The 18,608-nt window shown below is 44.1% G+C and overlaps 1 protein-coding gene across 2 annotated transcripts in view; it reads left to right on the forward strand.

The window, feature by feature from the left end:
- The first annotated feature begins 4,036 nt into the window (after positions 1-4,036).
- The window catches only part of RBPMS (RNA binding protein, mRNA processing factor), a 653,722-nt gene continuing 639,150 nt past the window's right edge, over positions 4,037-18,608 (forward strand). Inside the window, exon 1 of one of the 2 annotated variants that reach the window (XM_085641072.1) lies at positions 4,037-4,545. In XM_085641072.1, the coding sequence (XP_085497198.1) occupies positions 4,489-4,545 (57 nt within the window). In that variant the 5' untranslated portion in view covers positions 4,037-4,488. The remainder of the gene's footprint in view (positions 4,546-18,608) is intronic. The other variant, XM_085641073.1, reaches the window with a different exon arrangement.

Genomic DNA, 18,608 nt, shown 5'->3' on the forward strand with positions numbered 1-18,608 from the left:
CGAACTGTTTGGTTAACCCTCTTAAAAGCTCAGGCGGCTCTTGATACAAAGTATTTTGTAGTACATACAGGAGTTTCAGCAGGACGATCATTTTGTATATTGCCATTCTCCCCAGGAGCGAAAGAGGAAGCAATAGCCAATGTTGCACATCCGCTCTAAAGCAGCGGTTCCCAGGCTTTTGACTCCTGAGGACAACCACTGAGTCACTACTGGAAGCCAGGGACCCCGAAGCAATTTATACGAATTAAATTTCAAATATCAAAACAGTAATTCACAAAAAATACACAAATAAGTACACACCAAACAAATACTTATATTGAAAAAATAAGCAAAGGAGGGAATTTGGGGGCTTCCACCACCCCCTTTTAAGAAAATGTGGGTAAAAATTGTGCATTCTACAGCGCATTTGTCATTATATTTTCAATTGTATTAGCTTTTAAAGCATAGTAAATGATGACCTTACTGTGCACAAGGATACAACATTCTTTGTGGTGGTTCTTCAATGATTTCCTCACTATCATCCTCCATTAGAGCCTCTTATCGCTCCATAACCCCTCTGCCACAAGTATTTCATTTGTTTTATAGCACCTCTTATACCAGTGTAGGGTATAGGAGCACTTTACATCACACACATACAGAGACAATGAATCATATGTGTATAAATCAGTGTATAGAACATGTTACATAAGGCAAAGGGGTCTACAAGGTGTAGGATTCACCTCATCCATACTTGTAGGCATTTTTTAAGAGTGCTTGGTCTGGAGAAGCACAAATTCAAGATTCAAAACACAGTGGTTAGCGTTGACTTTAATAATAGGAATGTATTTCTACCCAAACTTTTTTTAGCAGCATCAGGATATTTAAAGACTGGGAAAAAACGTAACTTACTAACTTGTACCATGCAGTTTGCATGCAGCTCTTTGATGGCAGTTCATAGCTCACTGTGCTAGATTACGATTGTAATTTATGAACTGCACAGCAACAAAAGAATCTCTGTCACAAAAGCAGTAACCCACTGAGCTATGCACATATAATACTGTTCTTTGAAATGCATGGTACAAAATCTTTGCAGCAGGCATATTAACCATCTGCGCTATTATAGATTAATCAAAGCTGCCACTAGACAAAACTCCCATCTCTCTTCAGCAGGTACATTAATCACTGGAGTTATCTTGACACTTTTATTGTTGTCCGAAAACAGCTGGTCATACAAGGAACTTTGCAGTAATTTTAAAACTGCTGCCTGCCGGATCCCCTGGGAATGTGTAAAGGACCCTGGGGGTCCAGGGAGCACAGTTTGGAAACCACTATAGATCGACTGAGTAGAAGAGCTCAGGCTTCCTATTAACGTATAGGCCCAGATACTTGGATCCCTCAGTTTCCACCGCCAAACCCTCTTGGAGGATGTGGTGGGTATCCCATGCACCCAGGGGATAAAGTAAGGACTTCCCCCAATTTCTTGTGTATTCTGAGTAGGTTCCATGGAGGTGGAACATATCGGGCAGTCTGGGAATGGAGAACTCATGATCAGACACACATATAGCTGGACATCATCCGCATAAAGGGAAATTCTGTCTTCCCATTCCCCTCCCCAAACTAAACCACTCACTATCAGGTTAATGGGCACTCAACATGCTAGGGGGTCCAGAGCCAGGGTGAAGAGCATTAGTGACACCAGGTACCCCTGCCAGTGCCCCTGTGTAGCAAGAACGGTCAGAACCACATCCCATTAACTCTCCCCTGCTCCAATGGTTGACTTTACAGTAGTTTACCCACTTTATATAGTTAGGACCAAAGCCCATCCTCTCTATCGCTCCCCACAGGTACTCCCACACGATCGTATCAAAGGCCTTGGCAGAATCAAGCGACAGTGCCGCTGCTGGCCGAATCCCAACCCTGGTGCCCTCCATACAAGCGTATAGCCGCCTGAGATTCAACTGTGTCCCTCTGTTTGGCACAAAGCCCGACTGGTCGACGTGTATTAGCCTCTGTACAATCCTTCTTAGTTGGGTGGCCAGGAGTTTAGCAAGGATTTTACACTCCGCATTCAGAAGCAAAATTGGCCTATTGGAGGCGCAATGTGTATGGGGCCTCCCTTCCTTGTGGATTACCACAAAAGTGGTTAATCTCTGGTCACTCAGGAGGACACCCCGACTCCTCGCTTCCTGAAACATGTTGCATAAGTGCGGGCCAGTTCGCTTGCCACTTTTCTGTATAGCTCTGTTGGTAGGCCGTTCGGTCCCTGCGCCTTCTCTTTCTGTATGTCCCTGATAGCCAACAATATTTCTTCCTCACTAATGTCTGCACCCTGTCTTACCTCACCTCATCAGTGAGCTCCTGCACTGTAATATCCCCAAGGAACTCCCATATATCTGCGTGGGATCGCGTGGTGCAGAGGCGCAACTAGAGCCAAATTTCGGGGGGGCTGAGCAAAAATTTCGGGGGGGGCTGAACTTTAAGCAATTGGCAGTGTGGAGCTGCAGGGGCTCTTAGAAGGGGTGAAACAACAGCGAGGCCTCATCAACATGCAAATGGTCGTTTAAAGACCTGTGAAGTGCTCGGGTGCGGCTGCTTTTTTGCCCGGGAAGGTGTCTCATCCCGGGCTGCCACACGCGACGGGGGGGGGGCTGAAGCCCTGTGAGTCCAATGGGTGTTGCGCGCCTGGCGTGGTGCATTTACTAAATAAGGAATGGGAGAAATGCACAAATTCTGCCGCAATTTCCCCGATGTCCTTTGACTACCTTGCCCTTCTCAGTTCTCAGCTCATGGCCCAACAGGCACTCTTAACATATTATATCTACTAGTATGGTTGCTATATGACTCCTACGCCTTGTAACCCATCTCATCTTATGTTATATTTCCTCCACATTTTTAAGATTTATTGTCTCTGTGTGTGGGATCAAAAGCGTCCTGACACCCTACTCTAGAATGAGTAGCACTATATAAACAAATTAGTAAGCACCATTTGGATTGTTATTTGTGAAATTACTCATACACACAGATGCATCTGGCATTCTTACAATGCAAGCACATCTATTACATGAGGAGGGGGTGAACAAAGTTAAAAACCCTACTCAAAATGACACCAGGACAAATTCAGCATATTCCACTGTGTCAGCCGGAAGCCAGACCCGGCTCAGGAAAAGCTGCCAGAACCAGGATGCGTCTGGATCCCCCTCATTTCCTGCACTAGTGCCTACAAGTCATCGTGCGGGGGGGGGGGGGGGGGGTGCATGTGGTGGGGGTGAGGTGCATGTGAGGGGGGGTGAGGTGCATGTGAGCATGGGTGGTAGGGTAAATTAACATGTGAAAGGGGACTCGAGTGGTGAGACGTCCAAGAGCAGTTTTGAGAGCAGCATGTAGATGGTGAAGAAGGGGGGCCTATGGACGTCTAGCGTGCTTTACTGCCAAAAAAGATGGGTGGCGGGAAGATTGGATGTACAGATGGAGAGAGAGAGAGAGAGAGACATGTTTTTGCACACTGCCACATAATATCACTCATGAAGCAGTTTGCCCTTGGGGAAAGGGAGGTACACGGATTAAACGTATTACATCACCCTTTCTGCAGTGTGACAACACTTTAAAAAGACCGAGGGATGAATGTATGTGGACACGGCGGTCTGTCCGAGAGACGAAATGATGAAATTCCTTCTTGGGCTGGTACAGTAACAAACAACAAACTTAACTACAACTGTGTGAAAGGCAGTGCTTGAAGTTTTTTTCTCTCTTTGAATGCACTGCAGATTGTGATTTTTCTGATTCCTCTGCGCACACTCGCACTTTGCCTGAAAATACTCCCTTGCTGTCATGCACGGCTGCCTCACACCCCCTGCAACGACTACTCTGCCCCCCCGCGCCTCCTCCCCCTTCACCCTACATCATTAATTGTCCTCCTTCGGCCTCTCCCTCCCTGCTCGCGCTCTCTCTCTCTGCCCTCCCTCCGCCTCCTACCCTCACCTCCTAATCCTGACCTTTTCTGGAAATCTTCAAACTCTTTTACAAGGATGTTTAAAACGTCTTGACGTATTTTTGTACTCTCCCTAAGAGTAATTGGAAGTGATACGGAGTCCTCCTCAGCCCCATCCCTTCCTGTCGGCGGCAGCCCCCACCCACCCACTGACAGAGCTGGGAAACGGACCGAGCTCCTGCCTCCCCGCAGTGCGCAGCAGATATCTGGAGAAAGCAAACTCTGCACCCGTCTCCCCCAAACCAGAGCCCCCTTTTATTACAGTCCTTTAACCCCTCGCGCGCCCTACCAACCCAGGGTGTATTTTTTGTACATTTATTGCGCTGTGGCATAAAACACACTCCAGTGTCAGCTCTGATGCGGGGCAGTTGCGCGGCCAGCCTCCCCTGAAGCTCTCCCTCAGCCCCTGGCGCCTCACTCTGCCGCCGTCGGGACGAGGAGGCAAACTCTGGGATCAGTGCGAGGCGAAATCTTTGGGACGGGACGTCAAGGGAACAGCCCGGACCGCAAACAGCACGAAGATGAGCAGCGCAGAGAAAGAGAACGCCCCCAACGAGGTCAACCTGCAGGAGCCGGAGGTAGGTTCATCGGTGTGCCGGCAGAGGGCGCCCGAGAGAGGGCGCCTCAGGTGCCGGGTATTGCCCAGAAGGGGTCAGCTTTTGTATACGGGCTGCTGTTTCTTCTCGGTGCGTGTGTGTGACTTTTACTCTGAAATGTTTATAGAGGGGGAGCGGTCCACTGATGGAAAGATAAAGAGCGTTGGGCAGGACAGGGCAAAGTTCAGGTGAAGGTTCATGGAAGGCAGGAGAAGCGAAATGCAGGCACCAACCAGCGTGCCAAGTTCATGTGTTGCCCAACATAGTTTAAAAGATACGTGTCTTGCAGCTTTTGGGAGCACATTACACCAGATTCTGTGAACTTTGAAAAGTGATGTATAAGTAAGCACATTGTATGTCGTAGTTCAAGCTGTTTCTCTGTTTCGGCGGGGGTTGTTATTTTCTTCCAAATCCCAGAATAAATAGCGGTGCGCAGCTGTGCTGCGCCTCCACGCCGCGAGACACTGCTTGCCACGTAACTCAACAAATCTTTGGGCTGCGTGAAAAGTTGTGAACGCACGTTTCAGCAGCCAGGCAGTGTGATAAGTTACTCCTTGCGTAAATAGTTCACCCTGATGCAAGTTTTACGAAGTAGTGACCCGAGATGGGAGAAAAAGTTGACATTACATTCACAGCATCTATCTATATGTTTAACTTTTTTCCTTAAAAAGTTAATTTTCTCCTTAACTTTCCACGGACTCCCGGTTCGGTTTCCAACAATGAATAACCAAGGCCGAGTTTAGGAGTGACTGTGGGGTTTTAAAACATCTATTCACACCACGGCTGACTCACCTGGTCACGGACGAAGGCTACCATGCAGATTATGTGACTAGGTCCTATGCTGTGAACTCTTCCTGGTTCTACAATACCTTTCATAGCTCCTGAAAAAACACCAAGCCCTACTCTTAACTTGGCTTGGCACTGGACCAAAACCAGCTGGAACAGGGAGCAGTGCTTAATTTGTAAAATAAGGAGTGCTAGGGCTCTCATCAGGAGGCCACTGCATGAGTGCTAGGGCTCTCATCAGGAGGCCACTGCAGCTTTCACCTCCCATTGCTCTAACCAGCGCTGGCAATAACAGTACCAACACAACCACTAGCCATCACACGCCTAGTAGTGTGGCAATTCAGACTATTCCAGGCCCCCATAGCTATAAAACTGGATTATGTCACAGGTATCAGTCGTTATTAATGTATTTTGAATTAATAAACAAATGTTGTGGTGCTGATCTCTAAATTAGGTAAATCTGCCACATGGTGGTTCTGTTGGTCTAAATTCCCGTGCTGACAATTAAGTGCAGGTGCTCAGCACCGGACACCACCGGTTTAAATTAAGCACTGACTAAGAGTCAACAGCCTAAACCCAATTTCCCCTGTTTCTATTCCTAATAACGTTGAGTCAACGGTATTAGGAATAGAAACAGGGGAAATTGGGTTTAGGCTGAAGTTCTTTCGCAATAAATAATTTGTCAAGCAGCAAAGCCTCATTTAGAATCCTCGTTGCTTTACCCCTTGAGGAATGGGCGCCATGACTTGAGTTGTTCCCAGCCCTCTATAGGGGAGGTGGGATGTCTTGCACCTATGTTTATGCCACTCTTGAGTCAGGGCCTGTTCTTCACGCTGCTCAAGTTGTCACAGCCTTGAAAACTGCAGTGCCTTCCGGATGAGCTAGAGTAGCCGCTTACTGTTGTAGAGGGTCCTCTCGAGGGGTGACTTCTACAGCAGTAGCTGAAAGTTTCAAAGTCTAACAGAAATCTGTGTATCAATGAGGGGGTTTATTTATTCCATTTTCAGCGTATTATTGTTGCATGACTAGCGAAAAGTCTGTTGTGGCTAGTGGGACTTCGCTATTACACCGAGATCCTCAATGCTCACGCTCTAATGCGGAGGAGCGCATGCCTCTCTATAGGTCACGACGGCTTCTCCACGAAGTTGTGGTATATCACTGTGTTGTAATCTTTTATATTTAGCATGCTACCCCTAAAACTGGAAAGTGTCACCATTCAGAATCTTGGTTGTTAGAGATTCTGTTAACAAGAGTTAAAGGGGGGCTTTCAAGAAAGTATTGAAGTCAACAGAGTGTTGCAGTATATCTTGGCAAGTGGCGACGAGGATGGGACTCTGCTCAAGCAAAGTAAGACATTGTTTGCCCGCCTTAGAAGTAGCTCATGCAAAGAATGTCTTTTTCACAGCAACATTTGTGTATTTGGGTGTCATAGGTTCTTTTGGAAAGAGCTTCACCCGTAGAAATAATATGTGATGTGACAGGCTTCATTTTACACAGAAAGCTGGTGATCATAAAACCTGTTTAGCCTTAATTTAATTTGTATCTTTCTAATAAATATTTTTTGAAGAGTGTGAGGCCACCATGCTCAATCTCTGCATGCTGTCGCTCTGATATTATGCCAATAGTGGAAATCTCCCACTGACGCATACATTTCTATAATGACGCAGCACCACATGAATGAGACAATACCATTGTGTGTTGGGGCAGAGTGCCATAGAAACGGATGGAAGAAGTAAGATCTTAGTTTGAGAGGAGACAGAAGAGAGGCACCAGAGTGGATAGATGTTGGCCATGGCATGTAGTAGGAACTCATCTTGCAGAGACAAGATCTGAAAGCCTTTGTAAAGCAACCTTTGCCGACAAAACCTCCATCAGGCGATGGTCAACACAAATTCAAATGTATAGTCTTACTTTTGAACTGAGTTGTGATAAGGGACTGAAAATCTGTTATTATGGAAACATTAAGAATGGGTGAAGTTCAGCTAGATTTCAGATGCCACAGTTCATCTGTGTATTACATGGTGTTGTAGCATTTCTGTAACACTTTTCTACGTCTTGTCAAGGTACCCAAGTACTTTCCAGACAAGTGATTAATACTTCTTCAGGGCATGGATGTGAGAATGCGGTTGGTTGAAATGAGATTTATTAGCACTGAGTTTTGGGGTTATGCATGAGGTATGAGAGCGTGTTGCAGACTTGTAGTAGTGGAATTTACGTGCTGCTTATGCACGTGGCGTAAGAATAGGAGGATCGGATCACAAGCTGCACCTTCAAACCAGCCATGGTTCTGATGGAGAATAAGTTGGGTCCTGATTTTGGAAAGATATTTATTTCATTTCTGAATTCTCAATGGTTGGTGATGGTCTTTAGCCTCTTTGGAGTATATTCCAATCATCGATCGAAAATAATCAAACGTCTCTTTTCTGCAGTCATAGACTTCTAAGTCACATTCCACACCATCCATAGGACGTTGAGATCAGTAAATGTGCTTAGAATGGGGTAGAATACAACTCTGACCAGGATCTCATTCTCTTTCACACTAATTTATTGATGGAAGCACTTACCATAGGTAAAGTCTCTTGACGTATGAACATCTTTATATTTAACGGCTTCAAAATGGCTACAGTTTGACCCTCATACTTCTCGATATTTGTCTGGCAGATTAGAGTTATGGAAGGTATCCTTAAATAATACTATTGGAGAATGTTGACATGTTACAGTATGTGTGTAACCTGGCATTTTGGGGTAAAACATCATAAAAGTTACAAACGCAGATGGATGCTGTAAAACTCGAGGTGGAGAAGAATTTGTTTGTAATTCAAGTGCAAATACACTACAGATTTGCTTCTTAGAAGCAAAAGATTAAATTACGCCTGGATCTTGGGAGAGGTGAGCATAAAGGTGTTAAAATTGTGGACTGGGTTGGATTGAAAAAGTAGAAGTAACTCTGAAGGTCTAATTAGGTTTTGAATGAGGTATCACTATTATACCATAAGTAAGAGCCTTTTAATCTAAAATATTTGCCCAACTCATTTGTGGAGCACAAATACCCGAGACTCATCAGGGACTGATGAATAGGCATGTGCTAACAGTGGTAGCACTGTTTACACTCCCAGGAGTCCATGAGTATAGAACTGGACACCATTCCTGTAAATAGGAAAGAAGAGTAGTGATAGCCAGTTTGCACAACAAATCCACAGGCATCAATATTTGAGACAATTTAAGCATGACAAGGGTACTTTTGACATTTTCATAAATTTGGAAGTAAAATATGCAGATAATAATTTGGCAAAATGTTCCCTTGCATCTTTGGGACATTTCCTGCTTGTCGACAAATGCAAGGCTTCACAGGGAATGCAGTTTGGAAGTTTTATAAATAATAATTTAATATAGTAGGACAAGAACATCTTTGTATTTTCACAATCAATTTAAAACTTTAGCAGCAAGATACCTCATGGAACTACTACCAGTCTATGTTGGGCTCCATTTTGTACGTTTCCATCAAACAAGCATCATTTCTCTCGAGAATTGTTTGTGATGGCTGTTTTGTGGCAATATTGATGTACAACATTGAATAAACGAGCGGAGACTCCATACATTTTGTTGAAATCAATGTTGAAACTATTAGCATATTCATGTATCCTCCTAGTTATATTACAGTCGCCTCTTACATAGTCCCCTTTTTACCTCAGGTCACCGGAGTATAAAGATTGTCTGTAGTAATTGTTGATCACAATGCGTCACTCATAGTTCTGTGCAGCTCTTAACACAAGTTATGTGTTGTAATATGTCTACAGCTTTTACCATGGTCTTTAATGCTCACTCATACACCTCTCATATGGTTTGCATACATTATATGCACCGCATTTTGTTTCTTCTTTTGAAAAAAATAATATTGATGCACAGCGTGCATCATTGTTGTTATTAAGCCTGGGCAAAGCACTACGCTACGCTCGCGTAGTTTGCGAAATTTGCGCTACTTCGCACTACGCGAATTGCACGTAGCACAGTGCAAACATGCGTAGCGTAGCGTTGCGTAGTGCAGCGGTCATTTTCTGCTTGCTCGCGGTCCTCAACATCAAGTTGTTGACCGCGAGCAAGCAAAATGGCATCCCGGCGAGACTTTTTCCTTGTTCGCGATCAGCAACATCAAGTTGCCGATCGCGAGCGTGGAAAATAAACATCCCGGCGAGATTCTCAATGCGGGGAGGTCAGGTTTCTCATTGCGAGTGGTCGCGTATGCTTGCGACGAGAAACTACCAGTCCACGTTGAGAAAGCTGCCGCTCGAGTAAAAATCTACTCGAACGGCAGAAAACTACAGCTCGCACTGTGCAAGATGCCATTTTCAATGATTGCACAGTGCCGGATGCTTGTCCGCACTGTGCAATCATTGAAAACGGCATCTTGCACAGTGCGAACAGGGTACTACGCAGTTCGCGAAGTGCTACGCGTAGCGCGAAGTGAACTTTGCGTAGCTTCGCGTAGTGCTACTTCGCAAACTACGCCCAGGGTTAGTTGTTATAATGCCTAAACTACTTCGATGTCAATTCATGACTTTTAGGTCTTGCCTGCCAGACGGCACAAGCTGCCTATTGGCGAAAAAACCTATTGTCAGTTTACAGTGGGCTTAGAGCCCACACATTACTTGTCATTGGTTGTCTTTACTGTCACTCACATTTGCTTGCTTTTCATTCATAAGCTTGTGTGGGCTTTAATTCCTCTTCTTGCGTTTGTCCCTTCCTTGGAGGATTGATGGATTACATGTGAGCTTCCAGTGCCTGCTTTTGAAGCATTACTTTTTAGGTTTCATCTACAGTACACATGCCCTGTCTACGACAGCTACTGTTCTTAAAAAAAATCTTAAAAGGGGCTTCAAGCCCGCCCATTACTTACATCTACTTACCATTGGTTGGCTTCCACATCACTCGTATGTCTTTACTTCCCATTGGTCTGCACCTTCTCACCTCAGCTTCCTCCTGTGGCTTCTCTGTGTGTCCATGCCTTGGAGCATGGACCAAATACAGCTTCCTGTGGCAGTGTCTTTCCACTGACTGCAGGCTCCTGCAGGTACTCTTTTGTTACTTTTGGACATCCACTCTTATAGTGTGCATGTAAAGGAAAAAAAGCTCTATGATGCGGTCAATGCTGACCGCGTCATTGCACTTTATTTTACATTAAGCCATGTTACACAGCAGCTCGTGCTGCTGTGCATCATGTAAAAAAAACATTGATAACGTCAATAGATTTAGTATAGGAGAAACCTATTGGGTTTTATCAATGCTTTTTACTTTTGGGTTGAGCACTCCTTGAGGGTGTGTGTGTTTTCCAGCTGTCTCCCTTATGTAATTCCCTTCACCAAACACACTCCAAGTTGCTCTCTGTTGCCCGTGTGCTTCTCCTCCGGTTCCTCGATGTTGAACAGACCGTTGTGTACTTCTCCTCCTGCACACCTTTCTCACTTATGCGCTTTGGCCCCACTCGCTCCATGTTGCTCTCTTTTGCCCATTGCTTCTACCGTTATCCCCAGCCCTTTGAGTTACTTCTGTCCCTCCGCCCTCAGTGTTGCTTCCCGCCACCCACGCCCTTGGTGTTGTCCCCTACTCACCTGTGCTCTCCATGTTCTTTTCCAATGCCCGGTGTTCTCTGTGATGATTCCCACCACTACATCCTTCATGATGCTTGCCCATCTATGATGGTTCTCTCTGTTCGCTCTCTGTGTTGTGCCCTTTCACCCACCCTTTGGAATAAAAAACACTCTCACGCTACTTATTTTTCTTATCTATCGATCCAACTCATTCATTAAACAAGCATTGGCATAGCCAATAGGTCTCGCTTTTGGGACCTTATAAGTGTTTAGCAATGCAACAGTTGCATAACTAAATACTTATAAGGTCCCAAAAGCAAGACCTATTGGCTATGCCAAGCGGCCGTGCGGCCGCGAAAGTGATCGCGATCAAACATCAAAGCGGCCGTACGGCCGCGAAAGTGAAAGTAGTCGCGGTAAAGCATATGCACTGTAGCTCTAGGCTGGCCTGGTAGCCCTTTTTGGAGCCCTCTCAATAAGTCTCGCCAGACCAGCGCATGCGCTGGGCCAGCCGAGACCTAAAAAAAGCACCAGTGTCATTTTCTAGGTATGCGCATGGGTGGTGCTCATGGCTACAAAATGACATGGCTGCTGCATCAAAGCATCTTTTTGTTGTTGTTTTCTTTAGCCATGCTGCACAGCATCGGGGATGTTGTACAACATGGAAAACCTTTGGTCCCAAAAGTGAAACCTATTGGCTTTGCCAGTGCTGGGTTAGGCCTGCAGTCAAACTGTGTGATGTTTACAACCCGAAGGACTCTTTCTGATAGTTCACTAACACATTTCAAAATGAGCCGGGCAGCTGTTTTAAATTGTTAAAATGTATTGTATGTGATATTTACTTCATTAAAACTGTGACTGTTATCGTTATGAGTGATTTTATTCTACTGTTAAAGATGACACATTCATATTCTTTGAACTTGAAAGTAGCTGACCTGAAATGTGGTGAGAACCTCCCTAAAATTCCTTAGATTAGTCTGTTCAGAAAGCTGGCTAAGAAAGAAATTCCTGGCGCTGGGGTCAAAACAGACCAGGCCTGCATTCAGAAAGATTTTGCCATGATTAGTTGTGAGTTACTCCTGTAGTAGTCCTGGCTTTCTCCTTTAATTCCAGGAGTACTCCTGGGTTTCTCCTGAAATTCAAGAGTCAGCCAGAAGAATTACTAGAGTAGATCACAGCAAAGTCTTCCTAAGTCTGGCCCACAATCCATGGCCTCCTACAGTGGAAAGTTAGAATTCTTCTGCAATAGTTGTGATTCTCTTCACGAGATATTCATGTCACTCACGGCATACTAGACTAAAACTAGAGCTGTTTTAAGGTAACAGCAATATCTCTCTCCATGGGGCACATTATCATGGACGGCGTTAAAATTATCGCTGGTTTAGCGGCAGAAAACTGTCGCTAAAGCGGCGATAATGGGCTTGATAATATGCCCTTGAGAACTCCCATAGAAGCCCATGTTCTGGTGTGAACATGGGCTTCTATTGGAATTCTCACGGGCATATTATCAAGCCCATTATCGCCGCTTTAGCGGCAACCGGCGATAATTTTAACGCCGTCCTTGATAATATGCCCAGAGATTCCTTCAGGTGTGCTATCCTGATTATCGCATGGCAGCTTAAATTGTATCCAACGTTTTAGACTTTATGGAACTGAGAGCTAAAGTTCTGCCACAACCCTCCTAGGTCCCCAGTACAGACCATTGGTTTAGTAAATCTGGTGTAACAGTTACCTCATAAATATTTCTGAATTTCTAACAGAAGGCCTACAAATATAATAGAATCCAGAAACAAGGACGGTTTGGGGCCTTACTCTGCTAAAATTCAGAAATATTTATGAGGTAACTGTTACACCAGATTTACTAAACCAATGGTCTGTACTGGGGACCTATGGAGGATATGTTTAGTAACTCTGAAGGGTACCCAAAGGTTTCCATCTCAATGAAGAATCGAGATGTTTTCGCTATTAGCGCCGTCCAGTGATGGGGTCGCGTATGGTGGTGGTTCTAAAGTAGACTGTCTCTGTTTCGTTTTTCTGCGTGCTTTACACATGCATGAGCCCTGTGCTGTTCCCCCAATCTGGAACTTTCGAATTGGTAAACAATATTAATCAGCTATCCTTGCTGATAAATGCTGCGGCCAATGACGACTCGAGATAGGCGGTTAGCTCGCCGTGACGTAAGCAAACTAGAAGTTCCTGAAACATTTAGGCCCAGTTAATCGCACTGTGGGTCCAAACTATTGTCTGCGTACAATTAGGGATTGTACTATGTGTGTAAAAATGTAGGTGTTTGTTCCTACAATAATTGGCTGTGGAAACCTTCATGAATTATGTCCCTCTTGGTCCTAAACACTTTGGGGCATATTATCAACGAGGCGATAAAAAATTATCGCCGCTTTTGCGTCCGTTTTTGGACGAAAAGCAGCGATAATTTTAACACCCTAATAGCAAGGACACGCTAACGCGTGAATCCATGCTTCTTCGCCCTTTCCCTTAACGCACAGCTTTGCATCTCTAATGAGATGCAAAGTGGGCGTTCCTCACAAGAATAACGGGAGAAATGTCGCTAAGCGACATTTCTCCTATTATCAAGCCTGACGCTAAGAAGCATAGCGACAAGAAAGTTGCGAGGTTATCGCTACTTTCCTTACGCCTGCTTTGAAACTGACTTAGCCATGATATCCTATGGAAGGTAGATATCATGGCTATGTATGTGTAGCCCTATCAGCAAGCTATCGCCAAAAGTTGTGTGATTATCGCTGCATTTCCAGCGATAATCGCACAGTTGGCAGCTTGCGCTCTGAATTTTATCGCTTTGGAGATAAGCGTTGCTGATAGCACGCTATCTCCGCGATAAAATTCAGAGTTGGACGGCGATAATTAACCTTGCGCTAAGTGCGCTTAGCGATAATTATCGCCGGCCCTTGCTGATATGCCCCTTTGCACTTGACTGCAACTCAGGCGCTATTGCAGGTGCAAGTTGTGCACCTGTTGATTAGTATTTGTGCGGGGTGCGAAATTGATGACTGAAATTTCCACCTTGTTCTTAGCATTACACCTCCAAATGAGGGATAAAGCGCTTATTGCACGTGTTCCCCCCCCCCCTCGTTCAGAGTTGGGTAAAAATGGCAATGTGTCTGCTTAGCTTTTAAATGCCCAGTATTCCCAAATTGTAATCCTGCTTCGGGAATAAATACGATTTTACACCCGAAACAGAATTACCCGCCCACATGTAATTAGGACCTTAGTGTTGCCGCATTCTGACTGATTGCTACTATGACGCACAGCCAGAATAGCAACAAAAACAAGCATTGGCATAGCCAATAGGTCTCGCCTTTGGGACCTTATAAGTGTTCAGCAAAAGCTATCAGCTTTGTCAATGCTTTTTTAAGCTCTGTTGTAGAGCACTGTGGCTGCATAAAAGTATTATAAGTATTTTTTTTTACCTTGTATATAACTAAGAAGATAATATGTACAACTGAATGACTCAATTAAAAAAAGAATACACATAAAAAATGTATCGTAGTTTTTGTCCTTGCAATGCTGGCAACTTCTTCCTGGCTGTTCTAAAGTTGAGGTGGTGCTTAGTGATGTTGAGGCGGTGTTGAGTGATTCTGTGGTGGTGCTTAGTGATGCTATGGTGGTAGTGACTGTAAGAACGAGAAAGTAGGTAGTGAGGCATGGTGAAGTGGTGGTATTGCGGTGGTGTTTAGGTGCTCCTTAGTTGGTGCTGAGTTCGGTTCAGCTGGTTTTGTGGTGATGCTTGTTTGATGTTGAGGTGATATTGCGCAGGAGGATATATTTTTTAAGAGTTTGCATAAATTACACAATACACCATTTAAGCGCCGCAAAGCAAGCTCAAAAGAAAGCACTGCTGGATGTTCTTTAGCTTCACCTGTGTTGTGTGATGTGTGGGAAGGGTGGGATCAATGTTTACCTAAACCACTACATTATTTCAACGTGCAACCGCGACATTGAACAAAAAAAATTGGTACATTAAAAACATAATAAAACGTCCAAAACAATAGGCTCCAGGTCCAATTGAGACAGCAAATTGCACCACACTGCTAAACTGCACAAACAGCCACGAGTAAGTAAAAGGGGCGCGCTTCAACAGACCAAATTTATTTTTGTCTGTGTTTTGTAAAGGGTCCACAATGCGCTTTCAGAGTGACCATTGGTAGAGCTCTAAAGATCGCAGTTGCTCTTATGGCCTGCATCTGTGTCTGTTTTGGGAATGTAAGCATTCAGGGGTATATTAACAAGGAACAGGGAAAATTAACGCTAAGGGCGCTTAGCGTTAATTTTTTTAACGCCTGCTATCGCTGGATAATATCGCCTGTTTATCGCGTTATTAACAATGCTAACCGCCTAGGCGATATAAAAAAAATCCAGCGATAGCGGCATTTTGGGAGGTTATCGCTGGTAATGCAGCGATAAAACTACAAGGATAGGGATATCCTTGTTGATAGGCCATGGTGGACTTAGCCATGTAATCCACCTCCCATTGGATTATATGGCTAAGTCTGAAAATTAGCAGACGTAAAAAAGTAGTGTTAACCGTGGTTAGCGCTGCTTTTTTTGTCTCTAATAGGGTTAGCGTGAAGCTTGATAATAGGAGAAATGTCGCTTAGCGACATTTCTCCTATTATTTTGCTCTGGAACGCCCACTTTGCATCTCATTAGAGATGCAAAGGGAAGCGTAGTGAAAAAGGGTGCTAACATGCGATTTTGCATGTTAGCACCCTGTTGTTGATAGGGTGATATTTTTATCTCCGCTTCTTTGGCTTTTAAAGCCAAAAAAGCGGAGATAAAGCCCTTGTTAATATGCCCCCAAGTGAATTGCTCTCAATCACAGGATCTGGATCTTCCTACTAGGGAAGGAACCGTGGGGCATATTAACAACGAGGCGATAAAAAATTATCGCCGCTTTTGCGGCCGTTTTCGGCCGAAAAGCGGCGATAATTTTATCGCATTATTTACAAGGACACGCTATCGCGTGTTTCCTTGAATCAGCTCCTGTTTAGTTCACGCCTCACTTTGCATCTCTAATGAGATGCAAAGTAGGCGTTCCCTGCAAAAACTAAGGGAAAATTATCTCTAACTGCCCTACTCCGTATTTACAATACGGCCCAGGACACCCGTAGCGATGTAAAATACAGCGTTAACAACTGTTATCGCTGGTATTTTACGTCTGCTAATTTACATGACTACCCTATCTATGACATGGGAGGTGGATTCAGTGGCTGAATCCACATCTCCCTATCATCAAGGTTTCTTCTATCGCTGCGGGAATATCGCTGGTTTACCAGCGATATTCCCGCATAACGCCACTTTTGATGTAAAATTTATCGCCCTGGAGTAACGCGTTGTTAATAACGCGTTATCCAGGCGATAAATTACAGCGATAGGCAGCGATAAATATAAAAGCGCTAAGCGCGCTTTGCGATATTTATCGCCGTCTGTTGCTGATATGCCCCCGTGTTTTCAAGTTGTAAATACGTTTGGTGTTGCTATTAAGCCTCATGTGATGTTCTTTATGTATAGATTATTTCCTCAAAAGTAAAAAGTTAACCTGTGGCAGATAAAAAAGAACACACTTCCATTTTGCTCCAGCAGAGGCACACAAAAGGTTGTTGTATTTTATTAACTCGACATTTAAAAGACAACCAATGTGCGGATATACAAGATGAAAGGCTGCATGTCTTTGTCATAGGTGTTTATTTGTTGTATGCTTTAGGCAGATTTCAAAGGCAGCGTGTCTTTTGCTTGTTAGGGTTTATGTAGCTTGGAAAGGGAGCGTGTCAGCATTTTGATTCGTTTTGTTAATTTTCTTTTGATACGCGAAAATAGAAATGCTGCCAGCATGCACGCTGATTTTTGAGCTGTGTTTGAAAAGAAGACAACATTGTTCTTTAAAAGAGCAAATTAGCATAGTTGTTAAGATTGTTCTCGCTGTTATTTTTAATGTTAAACTTTAAATTATGTTTGTCCGTCCACGCTTACTTTGGATGAAAAATAAAATAATGTTAACAAAAGAAAGTAACATTGTATCGGAGGAAAAAGTAATTTACAAAACAATGTGCTTTATGCTCCCTTTCAAACATAAAAAAGTTTACAAACTTAAATAAATTAAAATAAAAGACACGCAGCCTTTCAGATAAAGAACATAAGACTGTGTGTAAATGTTACAGCATTTCCTTACTAGGTGGTGTTTATGCCATTTTCAAATATATTGCTTTCTTGTAATTGTGCCTTTCTAATATGCTAGTGCGAGATGAAGGGCTGCGCATCACAGTTCTGATTGTTTGCTTGTGGTTTGCTTTGCGTGCTTCTGGAGGGCAGCGTGTTTTTTGTTAATCTATTCTGATTGCGGGCATTGCGTGTGTAGGCATGCGGTTTCAAGAGTTGTGGACTAAACACAGCGGGGAATCAAAGGGTATGGCTTAAAATATGTACAATAAGCTCACATGCTTTGAACATTGTGCCACATGACTAGTAATTGGGTTTTGTTAATGCATGCAGCCACTGATCTACCCAGACATAGAGAATACCACTCAGACCTGAATGAACAGTTTACTTTAGATTTACTGCGAGTTATTTCACGCTATCCGGGGCATTATAATGGGACAAAAACTCTCTTGGACTCCGGTGACGTTTCACATCCGAACACACAAAGAGATGTCTGAAGCGTTTCAGGAGTGGAGTGGAGCTTCTTTAGAGAACATTTGAGTAGATCGCCTGTATGTTGAAGTCACTCGAGCATGCGCAGACTGCTGCAGGCATCTCCAGGGTGCGCCAGAGAAAGTGTTTGAGTGTTTATTGCTAAAGCTCTCAGAAAAGCTGCGCTTCGCTGGGTCTTTTAGGTAGGAATGGCAAAATTTAGAATACGTACAAACGCAGAGATTGTTTTAAATTTGACATATCACTGTCGGACATTCGATACATGATTTAGGGTTCAACAAGTTTTGAAGAAAACACGTTAATAAAGCCACAACAGAAACTCCAAAACATTACTTTAACCCATTGATTTAAAAAAAAAAAAAGGACGATAATGCTTGTACAATTCATTGCCCGTCCTCCTGAGATGGAGGCTTCATGTTTTGAAACTCACTTTGAGAACTGCGAACCTTAAGCTACAGCTAAGATTAGCTAATATAACTTTTAATTCACAAGCTAAGCTCTTTAAGATTTGGTAAAAACGTACAAGTACATTGTCAGTGCAGTCAATAACATATCTCGAGGTGTGGTACCCTGACATTCAGTTATGAGAGTATGCATTTTCGTAATGTCCAAATAAGTCCATGACCACCGGCTTTTTAGTAGTGTGCACAGCCTACTTGTTATCATGCAGCAAGGCAACTGAGCTGCTAGAGTGCCGTGGTGTGTCATAGCAATTGCCTGAAACCCGGAAAGGTGAAGCAGTGCTTAGGGGGAGGGGGGAGGGTGTCCAGCTGCAAACCGGGAAGGTGTTGGGAGACAGAGGACAACAGGCGCCTTCCAAAAACAATGTCATGCCAATAACAAACAAGCCTGTGCGCGCGAGCACCAGGCCATATGTTTTGAATTATCGCGCCCGTGTCTGGGCACGATAATTCTAAACATATGGCGCCCGTGCGGGTAACCGCACGCACGAGCGTGTCGTCAGCTTTTTGAAGCCCCCTTACAATAAGT

The sequence above is a fragment of the Triturus cristatus genome, chromosome 2_2 (assembly GCF_964204655.1).
Source record: "Triturus cristatus chromosome 2_2, aTriCri1.1, whole genome shotgun sequence".
Taxonomy (NCBI): Eukaryota; Metazoa; Chordata; class Amphibia; order Caudata; family Salamandridae; genus Triturus; species Triturus cristatus.